Source organism: Carcharhinus amblyrhynchos, chromosome 27 (assembly GCF_965287045.1).
Source record: "Carcharhinus amblyrhynchos chromosome 27, sCarAmb.v2.hapA, whole genome shotgun sequence".
NCBI lineage: Eukaryota > Metazoa > Chordata > Chondrichthyes > Carcharhiniformes > Carcharhinidae > Carcharhinus > Carcharhinus amblyrhynchos.
Genome location: NC_137350.1, coordinates 10,662,625 through 10,680,562, shown reverse-complemented (window position 1 = coordinate 10,680,562; position 17,938 = coordinate 10,662,625). Strand labels below are relative to the sequence as shown.

The following is a 17,938-nucleotide window of genomic DNA, read 5'->3' as shown; positions in this document are numbered from 1 at the left end:
AACCCTTTCTGCCTAGGGTTGATCTCGACGGATCTCATGATCATTTTGCCATGATCTTCTATAGCTTTTCTCCTTCAGGTCCCTCTCTAATTCCTGGAGACTCCATTCCAATCCTGGACGGTTGGAAACCTTCCGATTGCCCTGCTTTAGGGGTTGTACTCACAGCAGTCTGTCGCCAGGTGGAGCCCGCTTCCAGGGATCGGGGGAAATCTGACCGGACCGCAGTGAGCGCTGGGATACTGGCGGAGTCGCTGGGAGGAGAAACGTTTGCGCGGTGCACGCCGGGATACTGGAGGAGTCGCTGGGAGGAGAAGAGTTGTTTGTCGCGGCGAGCGTCGGGATACTGGCCGAGTCGGTGGGAGGAGAAGGGTTGTTGCCGCGGCGAGCGTCGGGATACTGGCGGAGTCGCTGGGAGGAGGTTGTTGATGTGGCTGGATTGTCGGTTGGGGACGGGCGCTGAGTGCAGAGCTGAAGCCCCGGGGGAGACGCTGAGGTGGTGAAAAGTGAAGACTACAAAGGTCTGTGAGGGTAAGAAGCAATTGGCCGAGGGGAGGGGAAGCAGTGCGGTAACTTAGCTGAGTTAAGTGAAGAATAAAGGGGCTGGGGTGGTGCCACGGGGGGACTGGGGACAGATAGCACTGGGGACAGGTGAGTCAGAGCATCTCCCTGTGATGGGAGAAACCTATTGAGATTTCAAACCCCCACATTTCACTGTCTGTCACCCTTGAGACCGAGCTGCCTTTGAAAGAAGCATATCAGGAATACGTTTATCAATGAAACCCTGTTTTGGAAGCCCTGTTTGTAATTTTCTGTTTTACACTTGCCAATTTGTCATTAGCTTGCTTCTCTTTTTTTAAAAAATAGTTTCTCAGCAGAAGCAAAGCATTGTTTTGCCAAACAAAGGGTTTGGGGACACTTTTTAATGTTTTCTAATGGTCATGTCAATTCGACAATTAATGTTCTTGTTGTTTTTCTTTCCCCCACAAATAAGCTTTTCAACACTTGACTTGCTTTTATTAATGGCATTTAGCTGGAACATCTCCATGTTAAACTTGACTTATTGTGGAGCCTGGGCAGTGTCAGTTACCGTTCTGTTGGCTGAACTCTTGATAAGTAGTTTCCTTTTTTCTTTCTGTTCAGCTTCATTAAAATTCTGAAAGTTGTGACAAAGGAATCATGAGATGAATGTTGTTTTGTTAAACTTCCCTAGTTTACTTCTAAGCTGACAGGGAATCTTCCTGGTTTATTCAATTTTTTCTTAGAACATGCATTGCTGAGTTAGATGACTTCAGCAGGGGTGCTGTCCATAATTGGCCTTGGTGGCTTGTGTATCTTTTTAAATGAAGCAAAATATTTTATTTAAAAGTAATTTTGTATTGTTGTGTGAAATAGCAGACTAAAAATTGTGACATTATTCTGGACTCAGCTCTGTCATTTGTGCGACCACAGGAGCAGATGATGTCAAACAATAACCTTAATACAAACTGGGTTCACAAAAGTAAGGGGCATCGCTCAAGGGCCAATAAACCTTCTCTTTGTGTTGGTGGTGGCAGATTTTAGGCCTGGAGGAACTTGGGTTTAGAGAAAGGAGCCTTGGATGTGGTTCTCAACACTGATCTACCCAACAACCCTGTTGGAAATGTGTTTGTTTAGCACTTGTGTGTAGTTGTCAAGGGAAGGATGACTACCTACAGTCAAATAGTTCACAGATGGTTGATAGCGAGCCAATTTTTGTCAAACTGCCTGCGGATGTGTAGCTCAGCAAGTCGGCAACACTTCAGGAGAGCAGGAGGCTAATTGGCCAACAAAATTGCAAAGGAGATGAAGCAAGCATTTTTATTAAGATATAACTGTTTAGTCAGTCCTTTGACGGGTTGATTGTTTTAACTGTTGGGTCACAGTTGTCACTTGTGGCTTGGCTTATCATATTGCAATCAAAAACGGCTGATGGTGTTTTCCACTGTTTGTGAAACATCACATTGTGTTGTCTGCTGTTTTCCTTTAGAACTTATTTTTGAAATTCAGTTATGTGCTTTCCTTTTGCCATTAGCTTGCTAACTAAGCCATAGATTTCTGACTCTTTGGGCTAACTAGTTCAGCGAGTGTTCAGCTCTTGTGATGCAACTCCAAGAAAGAAAATAGACTGGGAGGGTTCCGTTCATGTTGTATCAACCACAAAGTACTGAAATAAACACATGAACAAGTTTAGACTTTTAAAAATAGTTGGCTCTGTTTTTCCTTCATATTTTCTTCCCAAGTCGTGTTTATAATTTGATTTGATTTATTATTGTTACATGTATGTACATACAGTGAAAAGTACTGTTTCTTGTGTGCTATACAGATGAAGCATACCGTTCATAGAGAAGGAAACGAGAGAGCGTGCAGGATGTAGTGAAAACGAGAGTAAAAGATAGAATTAAAGGGTATGCTGGGCACAGATTGCAAGATCTGTCTCACTCTGGCACCATCTTGTTAAGAATTCTAATTCTCATTTTTTACAAATTAATACAATTAATTCTACCTGCCAAGTATAATTTTGTTCGTTATTTTTGCAGTTCTGCTCACAAGGTCATAAGAAATAGAGGTAGGTGTAGGCCATTCTGCCCATCCAGTCTGCTACACTATTCAATAAGATAATTGCTGACATGATTGTGGCTTTAACTCCATTTCTTGTCTGTTCCCCATAACCCTTGACTCCCTTGTTAATCAAAAATCTGTTTAACTGGATATATTCAATGATTATTGGGGGAGGGAATTCCAAAGATGAACAATTCTCTGAGAGAAACAATTCTTTCTCATCTCCATCTTAAATGGGAGTCCCCTTATTTTTAAACAATGCTGCCTAGTTTTAGATGCCCCGTCAAGAGGAAGCATCGTCTCAGCCTTTATCCTGTCAAGCCCCCTCAAAATCTATGTTTCAATCAGATCACCTCTCATTCTTCTCGAGGCCCAACCTGCTCACCCTTTTGTCATTAGACAAATCGTTTATCCCAGGAATCAGCCTAGTGAGTGTTCTCCGATCTGCTTCCAATGCAAGTGTATCCCTCCTTAAATAAAGTGACCAAAACTGTACAGAGTATGCCAGGTGTAGTCTCACCAATGTTCTGTATGGTTGTGACAAAACTTCCATACTCTATTACCCCATCCTTATTGCTCATTACCTGCATGTTGACTTTTTGTGATTCATGTATACCCAGATCCATCTGTACTGCTGCACTGTGCATTTCAATGATATTCTGCTTTTCTATACTTCATACCAAAGTGGACAATCTCATATTTACCCACATCAAAATTCACCTGCCAAACTTCTGCCCACCTGACTGCTCTATATCCCTTTGTATCCTCCTCAAAACTTGTTTTCCTACCTAACTTTATATTACAGCCAAATTTGATGATGATTTGGTCAGTCCTTTCATCCAAGTCATTAATCTAGACCGTAATAAGCTGAGACCCTAACATTGACCCTTGCGCACTCCAGTAGTTGAAGTTTGCCCACCTGAAAATGACTCATTTTTCCCGACCCTCCATTTCCTGTTAGTCGGCCAATCTGCCATCCAGGCTAATATATCGTCTCCAATACTTTGACTTCTTATCTTCTGCCTCAGCCTTTTAAGTGGTACCTTATTGAATGCCTTGTGGAAACCCACTCCAGTGCTTCCATTCTGGGCACAGTCCAAATCTTGCTGGAGAAATTCCCAGTCAAGCTAAAACTTCTGACACTAAACCCAAGTTTATGTCTAATTAAGCGGGTAACATTTGAAAATTGAAAGGACTTGATCAGGCCAATTGTTCTTGCATATTTCTCTATAGAAACAGGAAGGACAGCTTTTGCAAGGGATACCCAGATGACTAAGCATTTGCAAGATGCTTAGATTAATTGTGCGGAAATGAACTTTTGCAATTTAGTAATGGTGAAAAGCAAGAGCCTGTTTGTATATTTTCCGGGACCGAGAAGGGTTCTTTCCCTTTGTTCCATGGGTGTTGCAATAATAAAATGGTTCTCATCAGAGTCACAAATTAACATGTTCTGTGATGGGGAGGTGTTGGCCTAGAGATATTATTATTAAGCTATTAATCAAAAACTCAGCTAATGTTCTTGGAATCCGAGTTCAGATCCCACTATGACAGATGACAAATTGAATTCAATTTTTTTTAAAAATCGGGAATTAAGAATCTACTGACAATGATGAACTATGGCCAATTATCGGAAAAACTCACCAGGTTCATTGATGTCCTTTTGGGAAAGAAATCTGCCATCCTTTCCTGGTTTTGCCTATGTGTCACTTCAGAGCCACAGCAACGTAGTCGACTCTCATCTGCTCTGAGGCAACTAGGGATGGGCAATAAATACTGGCCAGCCAGCAACATCCATGTCCCACAAATGAATAAAAAGCCATCCACCTTTATCTGTCTTAACTTGCCTGCAGTTTTTGACATGTTGGCCATTCTATCCTTAGCCAATACCTCTCTGTTGTCCAGCCAGATTTTTTTCCTTCATTCTTTTATAGGATGTGGACATCACTAGCAGGTGGGGATGTCAGATTTCCATCCCTAATGAATATTAATGAACCAGATGGGATTTTACAACAATCGTTCATGGTTTCATGGTCATCATTAGACTTTTAATTTGCCATGGTGAGATGCGAACCTGGATTTCAAAGCCTTACCCTGGGTCTCTGGATTACTAGTCCAGTTAAAATACCATTACGCCACCACCACCACCGCTGCCGCCACCGTCAGTTGTTAGGCTATTTATTCCACGGCCAGCACGGGATGAACGAAAACTTCCACAAATTAGATCTGGGAAGATCAAAACCATTGTCTTTGATTCCAGCTGTAAATTCTGTTTCCTAACTGCTGATTCCATCCATCTCCCTGACACTGAAGTTGAACCAGGCTGTTCTTAACCCAGCACTGTGTTTCACCAAGGTGGGTTTCTAACTGCATCTTTTCACCATTACCAAGACTACATTTTTCTCCCTCTAACATTGCCTGACTCTTTCCATACCCCTTACCTGTCTTAGTTCATCAGCTGCTGAATCCCTCATGCATGCCTTTTGAGAAAGCCCTACAACCTTCAAAAAGCTCTCGAATTTTGGCCTCATGCTCGTCACCAATTTTAATTGCACAAACAGGGTAGCATAGGACCTGGGCCTACAGTAACCATTCTGCCAAAGCAGAATCCATGGCACTGTTATGCTGCACTTGAGCCTCCTCTTATATAAATCTGTTGTCATAAACATCTATTCTCTTATCCCTTGTTTGCTTGTCTTGTTTCTTACTTAGAATCCCTGCAGTGCAGACTGAGGACATTTGGCCATCGAGTCTGCTCTGGCTCTCCGACAGAGCATCTTACCCAGGTCCACCCTGCCCTATCTCAACCCAGGCATTTACTCCGCTAATCCCCCTGTCCTGCATAATTTTGGGCACTAGGGATAATTTAGCACGGCCAATCCACCTGACCTGCTTATATTTGGTGTATGAGAGGAAACCGGGGCATCCGGAGGAAACCCATGCGGACACCTGGAAAACGTGCAAACTCCACGCAGTCATCGAGGCCAGAATTGAACCCGGGTCCCAGGCGCTGTGAGGCTACAGTGCTAACCACTGTTCCATTCCCCCTGTTAAGTGCAGCTATACTATTTGCTTCAATCACACTCTGGTAATGAGTTCTATATTCTTACCACTCATTGGGTGAAGATGTTTCTTTTGAATTCCTTGTTGATGTTCTTGAAGACTATCTTATATCGATTGCCTCCAGTTCTCCTCTTCCCCACAAGAGGAAATAGTCTCTCTGTATCCACTTGATCAAAATCTTTCATCATTTTAAAGACCTCTGTTAGATCGCTCCTCAGCTGTCTTTTTTTTCAAGAGAGAAGAACCACAGCCTGTCAATCTGTTCCTGATATGTATACCCACACATTTCTGGTATCATCCTTGTAAATCTTCTCTGCACTCTTTCCAGTACTTATATATCCTTTTTTACAAAATGGTGACCAGAACTGCACATAATACTCTAAATGTGGTCTAACCATTGTTCTATATATGTTTAACATAACATCCTTACTTTTCAATTTTATTTCTCTAAAAATAAAACCTGGTGTTCGGTTTGCTTCCTTATGGCCTCAATTAACTTGTGACACAACATTTGATGTGTTTGTACTCTGAAATCCATTTGTACCCCTCCCCAGCTAGATTTGCGCCTTCCAAGTAATAAGATTGTTCTGCCATTAGTAGCTGTGTCTTCAACTCCCAAGGCCTGCAACTCTGAAATTCTCTTTTATTCCTCCTTGCCACTCGACCATTCTTTTTCCTTCTTTTAAGACATTCCTTGTGAAACCTATCTCTTTGGCCAAGCTTTTGGTTATGTGACTGTGTGTCAAATTTTGTAAAAGCTCCTGTGGACTGGCACAGGGTATTTTATTACATTAAAGGCACTGTGCACTGCCATGCTCCCAGTGTCAAGTTATTGCAGACAATATAGTTTATTTATAGAGTAGAAATTAACTCTGAAGAGACTATTATACTTGTGCATCCAGTGTCAAGAGAGCAACATCTGCATATCACTTTTCTGGTATTAGACTGAGGAATATGCATTGGGCTTCATTTTATATACAAACCTACGAATGGCATGGTGGCACAGTGGTTATCACTGCTGCTTCACAGCGCCAGGAACCTGGATTCGACTCCCAGCTTGGGTCACTGTCTGTGTGGAACAGGCACATCCTCCCTGTGTCTGCCTGAGTCTCCTCTGAATGCTCCTGTTTCCTCCCACAATCTGAAAGACATGCTAGTTAGGTGCATTGGCTGTGCTAACTTCTCCCTCCGTGTACCTGAACAGGCGCTCAAGAGCTGCAACTAGGGGATTTTCCACAGTAACGTCATTGCAGTGTTAAGGAAAGCCTACTTGTGACACTAGTAAGTAAGCTTTAGACTTTAAAACTGCCAAACAAATGGTATTCATGTTACTAGGACAGTTTCATTCATGCCTATGCCATTGCTGCTGAATGTTGGGCTGTGGGGTGCAACCAGCTGAAGGAGTTTTATGTGTGAGCTTGTCAGCTGTACTTTTATGCTGTGAAAGTGTCCAAGTGTACAGAACAGCATTCCTACTTCACTGATGTGGAAAGACAGGATAATCTAGTTGCACAGTAGTAAAGGACATTTTTCTATTTTCCACTTGGGTTCACTGTGTTAAAATGCTGAAAAATCAGTCATCTTACCCTGACAACAGAATCAGATTTCAATCAAAAATCCAAAATATAAAGCTGTACAATTGCTAAATACAAAATAAAACCTAAATCACCTAGGTATTGTTTTACAAATGAGTTCAGAACTTCTTAATTGTTTTGACAAGTTCCTGGAGAGCTTTATCAAGAACAACGAGCACTCATCTTATTTCAAAGCCTGGGGCAAGTAATTGTCATGATGTGGGTATGCCGGCGTTGGACTGGTGTAAACACAGTAAAAAGTCTGACAACACCAGGTTTTAGTCCAACTGATTTATTTGATAATAGACTCACAAGCTTTCAGGAAGCCTTCATGACACACGACAGTGCAGAGACGCTGAACAGAGTCTGATAGCCAAGTTCTGCACACATGAGGACGGTCTCAACAGGGATCTGGGGTTCATGTCGCACTATCTATAACCCCCCGTGACTTGCCTGGGTTTGCAAAACCTCACTTACTGTACTGTCTGGAGACAATACACATCTCTGTAACCTGTGATCAGTGCTCCTTCCACTCACATTGTCAGCCACTTCAGGTCTTGAACAGCAGGTTAGGTGTAAGGATTCGCATTCTAATCAGTAATCTCTAAACTGTCTGTGCTTTATATGCTCTGTCTGAGGCCAGAACTCTCCATTCACCTGACGAAGGGGCTAACCCCGAAAGCTTGTGAGTCTATTATCAAATAAATCGGTTGGACTAAAACCTGGTGTTGTCAGACTTTTTATTGCAAGTAATTGTCTCAGTTAAGTATCCTTAATTAATGAAGGGCTATATCTCCTTTAATACATTATGTGAAGTTTCTCTTTAGTAGTACTGGCTCCTGACATGCAGGTCTTCCAAAGCAAGTTACACCCCAGAAGTAAATATGCTAAGATCCTCTTACGTTGGTAGCAAGAGAAAAATAGCTTGAGTAGAGCTCTGTGCATTGGAAACTGGTGCCGCTTGTTACTCAGCACGAGACTCGTGTGTTGGGATCAAATTACACCAGCACCTCTCCTAGCATTAAAAACAGCTTAATACCCTGGAGAACAGAGCAGTGTTAGAGTTTCAAATAAATCACAGTGCTTGTTTATTGGCTGTTGGATTGAATTTTGTACAATCAGAAGATATTTATCTGAACGTTCATCCAGCACTCCCTAAAAATCTGCTGTGGTTGAAAGTCCTCTGCTTTTTATGTTGAAGATGTGTTGTTGATGATGAAGGAAGTACCAGTGTATGACCTAATGTAGACTGCATTTCCACATTTAAAAAAAATCACTCCACTCTTAAAAGTGAAGCAGCCAAGTCTTAGAATTGACAAGAAAAACCCACATCCATTCCTTGCTTGCTCCAAAAACCAAATTCAAGTTTCAACTGAATCTAATTCATTGTTCCCACAAGAGAGGCAAACAAGATCCAAGCTGACAAGATAAGGCATTGCACCCTATCTTGGTTTTGAGCCGACACTTGATCTCAGCCAAAAGGCTAGAAAGCGATGCTTTTCCACATCGCCAGGTTGTTTGTGCTTCACGTGTACAGGCAGATTGAATAGTCTGGCCTTCCCCTGTGTCTCGTTGTGTCTGACAACTTCACAGTGAGCCTGAGTAAAAGCGTTTCTCTATTGCTGCCAACTGAATCAAGCAATGTTAAATCACAGCACGAGATCATGAGTCACACTGGAGAATATTACAGGACGACTTTTGTTATCAGCATATAGGAGAATAATTTTTATAATTTAGGGAGACAAGCATGAGCTGTGATTCAGAAGTTAGTCTTGCAAAAGGCAAATTATTTTTTGGCTTGCATTTTTTTTACTCGTACAAAAATTGTATAAAATATTTATCCATATTAGCTGCATTTCAAACAGTGGCGACAAGTGTTGAAGGTTAGAAAAAACATATGGTTAACAAAGTTCACCCACACATGTTGCCCTAACTTTTATGCACTTTGTTATACTTCTCCTGTTATTTCTGTCTGTTCAGGCCTACGGCACTTTAATTCTAGAATGTCAGTGAGACAACAATAGAGCAATGGGCCTCTTGACCTGATCCTTTAAACATATTTGTTCCCAATTTGCTAAGCGAGTGAGCTTTAAGGACAGGTAATTTTTAAGATTAACAATTCCTCAATCTTTTTTTCTGTTCGTAAGGGTCTTCTCAATTAGGCCTCTAGTTTCTTTTATTTTCATAGTTTAAACTCTGTTGCCTGACTTGTTGTTGTTTTGAAAAGGTTGCTGAAAAAGCTGCTTTTTAAAAGAACCATGACCGCACATAACCACTCCTAAGGCCATTTTGTGTAAGTGTGCGTTACCTACACAACATGTAGAAATGTCATTGAATCAGATTTGGCTGTCAAAATAGTGGCACTTGCAATTAAGTGTAAATGGGATATTAACTTCAGGTGAGGGGAAGATTAGCGTTTAAACACGAATGTCCAGATGTTTGCTGTTCGGGTTGTGCCATTCTACTATTAACTTTGTGAAACAGTATTTCACAGTTGGGCTCACCAATGGCGTGTGTTGAGTATCATGAAGTTGCTGTCCTTGTACAATAGATACGGGCTAATCCTACCTCAGATATTTAAGACTAGTAATTCTGCGTGTAAATACTTTTTTACCGATTTGATAATTGTTAGTTATTACCAGTCAGCCTCACTGGTTCTGAAAATTAACGTCTACAGTTTGGAATTGCATTTAAGGTTTTGAATTTTGAGGAGGAGAGTTTAAACATGTCAAGTTTAAATCAAACTCTTTCTCATGTTTCTTTTTCTTCTCTCAATATCCTCCTGCTTGATCTTTCCAGCATTTATTCCCCAATCCTTAAAGTCTAGTTACACCAAAACCTATTGCTCTGTTCAGTCACGTCCCAGATGCCCTGATTTTTTTCGTGTTACAATCAGCTCACACTTCATAGAATTGTAGAATCCCCACAGTGCAGACGGAGGCATTTGGCCCATCAAATCTTCACCTTGACTATCTTTCCCAGTTCCTCTCCCCCTCCCTAGCCCTGTAACCCCACATATTTCCCATGTCTAATCCCCCTAACCTACATCTTGAGACATGAAGGGGCAATTTAACATGGCCAATCCATCTAATCTGCACATTTTGGACTATGGGAGGAAACCAGAGCACCCAGAGGAAACTGACACAGACGTGGGGAGAATGTGCAAACTCTCCACAGGCAGTCACCCAAGGCCGAAATTGAATCTGGGCTCTTAGCGCTGTGAGGCAGAAGTGCTAACTACTGTACCATAGTATCTTCTTGGGCAAAATGTATTTGAGCCGAAAGATGCCAGTGTAAGTTGAGCTAATGATGGGTTCTGTTAGATGGCCTATCAATGTAATCTGCCCCATTGCTTTTAGCTTGTTACTCCTCCAATCACAGAAGCAGTTAGTTCTATGAAATGTTTGTGGCTGGATTATCACATGGCATACCACAGTTGATGCAGGTATCTGTTTCAGTCATTCACATGTTCCTGTTGAGGCTGTTTCTGTAACTAACCACTTCCTTGCTGCTATAGTCAGTGCTGCAATCCAAGTTGTTCACTGTATCAAATCGTTGAAAAACATCCTGATCAGTCAGTTGTTTGTCAGTGCCATACTAAATGCATTTTGCATCAGTATTTTCTTCAAATGCTCCCTCCACACATGGTGTTTGTGTTTGTTGCATAGAGAATAGCTGTCCATTGATCTGAACAATATGTTTAATACAAAACTTGGATTTATATTTCACCTTTCACTACTTAAATGCTGTCCTAAAGCATCAGGACAGCCCAAGATGCTTTACAACCAAGTTTTTTTTTAAAGAATATGTCCTGTTGTAATGCAGAAAATGTGATAGTCAATTTGCACACAACACACTCCCACAAACAGCGATGTATTAGTGCCCAGGTAATCTGTTTGTAATGTTGGTTGTTTGAGTGATAGATATTGACTAAAATCCAGGGGTTAACTTCCCTACCTTTGAAATAATGGTATGGGATCTTTTGAGTCTACCCTAGAATAGGCAAGATAGGTGTTCCAACATAAGAGTGCTACTCGCAAGCCAATATCCCCAATATCAAGGTATTGGTCATGCTTAGCCAGCTGCATTGGATGGGCCACATTGTCCTCATGGCTGAAACAAGACAACTGAAACAGGTGCTCTAATCTGAGCTCCGCAACGGCAAAAGATTACTAGGGAGAACAGGGGAAATGTTAGAAGGACACTCCAAAAACCTCTCTAATTAAATGCAACGCCCCCATCGATATGTAGGAATTGCTTGGCTTAGAATGCACAATCTGGAGAAGAAGCATCTGCAACGGTGCCCAATCATCTTGAGTGTCACCAGATGGAACGTGGAGACCAAGTGTAAGCAGTGGAAAGAGAGTGCAGAACCCAGAGCACCACACTCCCCCATCCACGTCAACAAACACCATCTGCCAAGCCTGCAAAAGGGTCTGCAGCTTCAGGATTGGACTATTCAGCCAGCGCAGAACCCACCTCCCCAGAGTGGAAGCAAGTCACCCGTGACCAGTTTTTAAGTCTACCCCAGAAGATAGTTCCACATTTCATCCAAAAGATGACACTTCTGTCCAGTGGTGCCCCACAGTATTGGGCTATAGTATTAATTTAGATTTTGTGCTCGGATTTCCAGAGTGAACCCTTCTCTGGTCCTGCGGTGAGTGTACTAGATCGCTAAGCTAAGGCTGTATTCCATTCTATGGAGCTAAGCTTCAGTTAGTGTTGACTCCATATCATTTGATTTTTCACATTTTTGTTACCGATTTGGGGACTAGTTATCTCAATGGAATAGATGGTCATAGTCTGGTGCAGAATAATGCAAACAGCATGGGTTCAAACTTCTTGTGCAGAAGTATTTCTTAGGGTGCTATCCTGGCATTAGCCATCATAGTAACCCTGGATCTATGAGGAATTTATATGGAGAGGAGGAGAGATTTTATAGGCACATGGATCTGAGAGAGTGCAAGTGAAATATGTGGATTTCTTTAGGTGGCAATGGATTTGCTACCATATAGGAAATGCAAGTTTCTTGATTACATGATATCATGCTACTCTTCATTCATTCATTCATTCATTCGTTCAGTCTGAAAAGGTAAACTAGTTTATCTGATCTGTTGATACAGCACCATTCAGTCACTTACTTTGCCTGGCTAAATCATCTATAAGCACTCATTTCAGTATGGTTTGATATACTATTCGCTGGTTGTAGATTGGTCCCTTTAGTCTCTTCTCTTTAGATTAATGAGCAAGTAATTTTGTCAAATTTACTCTATAGGGCCTACAGGATAAAAGCTGCTGCTTAAATGTCTGGCACTGGAATGGTTTCTATCCAGATTTTGACAGTGCTACTTCATGTCATGGGATCAGTTGTCTCTTTTGTGACCAGCACGGCCTCTTATCCTCCTTCTTGGTTAAAAGTACAGAACTTTATGGAAATGGGCTGGAAACCCAAATTTATAAATAGATGCTTTGATAACTTAATTTATTTTCTGCACAATAATGCCAACAGTATGACAGGAACTATTTGCCTTGTCTATCTCTAAACCTGGTAGATATCCTACCTCAATGTTTCAAAGTGCTTCAATTGCCTTTTGTGATACAATGGCAGTGGGTTAGTAGGCAAATATCACTTATTCTGCAACAACAATGTCTCCCAGTAATGGGATGAAAGATCAGTTCTGTTTTGGTGGTGGTGGATTGCAAATAATGTTGATAAGCACACTCCACTTTGGATGGCATTTGAATAAGAGGCTGAAAGTTGGTTCAATTTTTCATGCACAGGGTGCTATCTGTTTACCGCAATCTCAGTACAGTACAAGAACATTAGCCTAGATGATGTGCAGTTCAAATCCACAGCCATCTGATACAAAGATAAAAGTGCAATCAGCTGAGCTAGGCTTAACCTTGTTACGAAAGCAGAAAATCCTAGAAATACTCAGGTTTGGTAGCATCTGTGGAGAGAGAAACAGTCACAGGTCAATGACCTTTCATCAGTTCTGATTTGTGATGCATGAGGCAGATCTTCCTCTGCCATGCAACTAAATAAGAAATATTTTTGCGTATTTGACAAATGGTGTCATTGTGGCTTGTGAAGTTCTGAACAGCAGAGAGAGAGGCAGGCATGTGCACAAAGCCAAGATTGTTGGTTTTTCTAGTATACCTGGACATCAGGGTGGGACTTTACGGCCTCGCTTGAGCAAGAGCAGGTATTCCGCCTGAGGTCAATGGACATTTACTTTGTTGGACCCCTGTCTGCTCCAATTCCATGGTGGATGAGGTGATAGAGTTCTGGTGTAAATCTATGGCACATAAATGGAGCCTTTATCGTCTCCTCGTAGCCCCATGGCAATGCACGTTATAAGAACATAAGAAATAGGAGCAGGAGTAGGCCATCCAGCCCTTCGAGCCTGCCCCGCCATTCAACAAGATCATGGCTGATCTGTCGTGTCTCAGTTCCATATTCCTGCCCTCTCCCCATAACCCTTAATCCCCTCGCTTATCAAAAACCCATCAACCTGCGTCTTAAAAATATTTAGCGACGCAGCCTCCACCACCTCAACGGGCAGAGAATTCCAGAGATTCACCACCCTTTGAGTGAAGAAGTTCCTCCTCAACTCCGTTCTAAACCGTCCCCCCTTTATCTTGAGGCTGTGCCCCCTAGTCCTATTGTCCTTTCTGAGCGGGAAGAGCCTCTCCACCTCTATCCTATCCATCCCATTCATCATCATATACGTCTCAATGAGATCTCCCCTCATTCTTCTAAACTCTAACGAGTACAAGCCTAGTTTATTCAGCCTCTCCTCATAGCTCAACCCCCTCAACTTCGGTATCAGCCTAGTAAACCACCTCTGCACTCCCTCCAAGGCCAAAATATCCTTGCGTAAGCGCGGCGACGAAAACGGCACACAGTACTCCAGCTGCGGCCTCACCAATGTCCTATACAGCTGCAGCAAGACCTCCCTACTTTTATATTCAATCCCCCTCGCTATGAAGGCCAGCATCCCATTTGCCTTCCTGACCACCTGCTGCACCTGCAGGCTGGGTTTTTGCGACTCATGCACAAGGACCCCGAGGTCCCTCTGCACCATCGCATGCTGCAGTTTTTCACCCCGTAAGTAATAGTCCTTCCTACCATTATTCCTACCAAAGTGGACCACCTCGCACTTGCCAACATTAAATTCCATTTGCCATTTCCTGGCCCATTCGCCCAGCCTATCTAGATCCTTCTGCAGACTCTCCACACCCTCCGCGCAATTTGCCATTCCACCAATCTTGGTGTCATCAGCAAATTTCGACACCATACACTCGGTTCCCTCCTCCAGATCATCTATATAAATGGTAAATAGCTGAGGCCCCAGCATCGACCCCTGGGGCACTCCACTAGTCACCAACTGCCAATCTGAATAACACCCATTAACCCCCACTCTCTGCCTCCTATTTGACAGCCAATCCTCTATCCACGCTAACACCCTACCCCCAACTCCATGCCCCCTGACCTTCTGCAATAACCTCTTGTGAGGTACCTTGTCAAACGCCTTCTGAAAATCCAGAAAGACCACATCCACCGGCTCTCCTCTATCCACCGCCCTAGACACATCCTCATAGAACTCCAATAAATTTGTCAGACACGACTTTCCCTTAACGAAACCGTGCTGCGTCTGCTCTATCAAGCAATTCCCCTCAAGATGCCTCGCTATTTCCTCCTTGATGACGGATTCTAACATTTTACCTACAACAGACGTTAAACTAACCGGCCTATAATTCCCTGCCTTTTGCCTGGCACCCTTCTTAAACAACGGCGTAACATTAGCCGCTTTCCAATCTTCCGGCACTTCCCCAGAATCCTGCGACGTCTGGAAAATAACCACCAAGGCATCCACTATCGCCTCCGCCATTTCTTTCAGAACCCTCGGATGCATTCTATCCGGTCCTGGTGACTTGTCCACAATCAGTCCCTCCAGTTTGTCGAGCACCGCCTCTCTAGTAACAATAATGTCATTGAGACCCTCCAGTCCTATCACCTTTCCATCGCTAACACCCGGCAAATTATTCACGTCTTCCTCCGTGAAGACCGAAACAAGAAAGTTATTCAAGACCTCAGCCATTTCCCCATCCCCTACCACTAAGTCCCCCCCTCATCCTCTAAGGGTCCAACGTTCACCCTAGCCAGCCTCTTCCTTTTTATATATTTATAAAAACTCTTGCTATCCTTTTTTATATTAAGCGCTAGCCCAGCTTCATAGTTTCTCCTACCCTTCTTTATCAACCTTTGTTGACATTTAAACCTCTTCCAATCCTCTTCTCGCCCACTATTCTTAGCTACTGTAAACGCCTCCGCTTTTAATTTAACACTTTCCTTCACCTCCTTCGTTATCCATGGCTTATTACCTCTCCTCCTACGGTCCTTTTTAACCATCGGAATAAATTTCTGCTGAGCACCAAGAAAGTACTCCTTAAAGATCCTCCACTGCTCCTCAGCAGACCTACCGGAAGCTTTGTCATTTTTCCGGTTAGTGTGGTAACCCTTCTCAAAGTAAATGGTGTTGTGGATTTGAATCATGAATCTCTTGACAGAATTATGCAATGTGAACATGTTGTTTCAAATAACCAAAGAATTGCAACCTGAATTTGTTTGCTTGCAGAAAACTTCATTTGACCAGTCCCAAAGTGATTTTCCTGAAATGCAGAATATCAAAATTGGGAAGAGGTTACTTTTTAAAGTGAATTGTGGAGCTTGACTCTGAATGAATATAGTTCTTTTGTGCCAACCAATACTAACGTGGGGTTTTAAAGGGAAGGTTTTTATTTCTGCCTTGGATTACCTTTGCCCTATGCTATTGGCTGCCTGAGTCAAAGTTAGTGGTTTTGTCGTCCAGTGGAAATTGATGGGTTGAGGTAAAATTCAGAGTGCATTTGCCAAGGTTAGCCTGGTGGTTATTTTAATTCTGAATTCATTTTGGGCTCCTAAACATTTCTTCATTCCTCTCTCTAAAGGTGTTATGTGAGCCAACCTATTCACAATGATTTCTACGCACACATCCGAAAATGCAGTTGCTCCCAGAGAAGTTAAACAGGTAAGGGAAAGTTAAATATGAATACAGCTGTAAAATAGACAGTACTTCTGCTTTTGCATTGTCAGTGGTAACGTTCGGGTTTATGAAGTAAAAAAAATCTCATTCCGCAAATTATCATAAAGTTAAGATTTAAGGAATATTTATTGTGGCAGTAACTGACCAAAATGAGACAAGTAAGATCTGCTTTTTGCACAGTTGAAGTATAATATATTTAGAAGTATTGTAATCAAGTGACATTTCGTGGTCATATTTACATATTTTGGAGTTAAACAGTTGATCACCGATTTTCAGATGAACAGCATCGAATTGCATCTATTTAGCACATTTTAGGTAGAGAGTGGTTTACTGAGGTGTGATCAGGCAAAAATATCATTTAGTCAAAATAGTAACTATTTGGAGGTATGTACGTAAGCCTGATTAAAGATGCAGGTTTTACAAAGGATGTTAAAGGTGGAAAGGTAAAAACATTTTTGAGAAGATTTCCACTTGAGGTTTAGACAATTGAAGGCATGGCAACCCGTGGTTAGGCAAAGGGAGAGAGAATTTAGCCAGAGTCCAATAAACTGAATTGGAGTAGTCTGTAAAGAAAGGAAAGTTTAGAGTGATAGAGCAGGGTGGCACCATGAAGAGATTTAAATATAAGGATACGTTTTAAATTGGCTACCTGCATCCCAATGCCTCCAATGTAGGTCGACAGGACTAGAAGTGACTGGCAAGCATGACCTTGAGTGCTGTTGGACACGGGCAGAAGAGTTTTGAGTGGGTTAAGATTTACAAAGGGTGGAAAATAGCAGATCTCCCAGAAGAGTGTTGGCATATTCAAGTGTGGAGTCATAGCCGAAAAATTCAGCAGCTGACGGTGGAGGTGGTAATGATATGGAAGTGGAAATACATACTCTTTCTGATGTAAAGTATTAAGGGTTGCAAGCTCAGCTTGAGGTCGAACAGGATCCCAACCACCAACCGTACATTCTGATTCGGCCTGTGACAATGGTTGAGGAGACAAATGGAATAAAGAATTTTCTGGGTTTAAGGTCATTATAGGTAAAGGTGCTAAATAGCAGACTGATGGCCAGAGAAGTACCCTTCAGAAGTCTGAAGGATGAGAAAATTCCCATGAATGTGCAAGCATTCCGCATCTGAATTCCACTTTAGTTTTAGGTGCAGGTTTGATATTGGGAAATTATTGCTATTGCGCAGTTCCATTTCAGGCCATACTTTTTAGTATTGGTAAGCTGGTGAACTACTTGGATCAATAATTTAATTCCTGAATTTGGGATTGATGGCTCTTTCTGTTTCTGGGTGATTTTGTGAAATCAATGTTTAATTAGTTTAAAATTAAATAACTGGCAACCTGCTTTTGTTCTCAGCGGATAAAAAGGAAACTGGCAAATTCCCTAAAGTGCTTACAGAAGCGTTACGTAAACTCAGACAATGTGGTAACCAGTGATGACAGTGATGCAAATGTGCTGTGCTGTGTATTAGAATCGGTGTTTATACATGGCTTGAAATCAAAACATGTCAAAACTGATGGAGGAAAACGTGGGCGAAATAGAGCCCCTTTGCCACAACCTGTCTTTTGGACCCTGCTCAAGACTGTCACTCATCGGTAAGTTTGTGCAATTTTGTGGACCTGATTCATTTTCTGCTTTA

General features: G+C 42.1%; 1 protein-coding gene across 2 annotated transcripts in view; it reads left to right on the top strand.

Moving 5' to 3' along the window:
• The first annotated feature begins 307 nt into the window (after positions 1-307).
• Positions 308-17,938, top strand: part of plekhm1 (pleckstrin homology domain containing, family M (with RUN domain) member 1) — a 49,570-nt gene continuing 31,939 nt past the window's right edge. The window contains exons 1-3 of one of the 2 annotated variants that reach the window (XM_080213617.1): positions 308-518; positions 16,206-16,285; positions 17,656-17,894. In XM_080213617.1, coding sequence (XP_080069743.1) covers positions 16,232-16,285; positions 17,656-17,894 — 293 coding nt within the window. In that variant the 5' untranslated portion in view covers positions 308-518; positions 16,206-16,231. Of the gene's footprint in view, positions 529-16,205; positions 16,286-17,655; positions 17,895-17,938 lie in introns of both variants that reach the window. The other variant, XM_080213616.1, reaches the window with a different exon arrangement.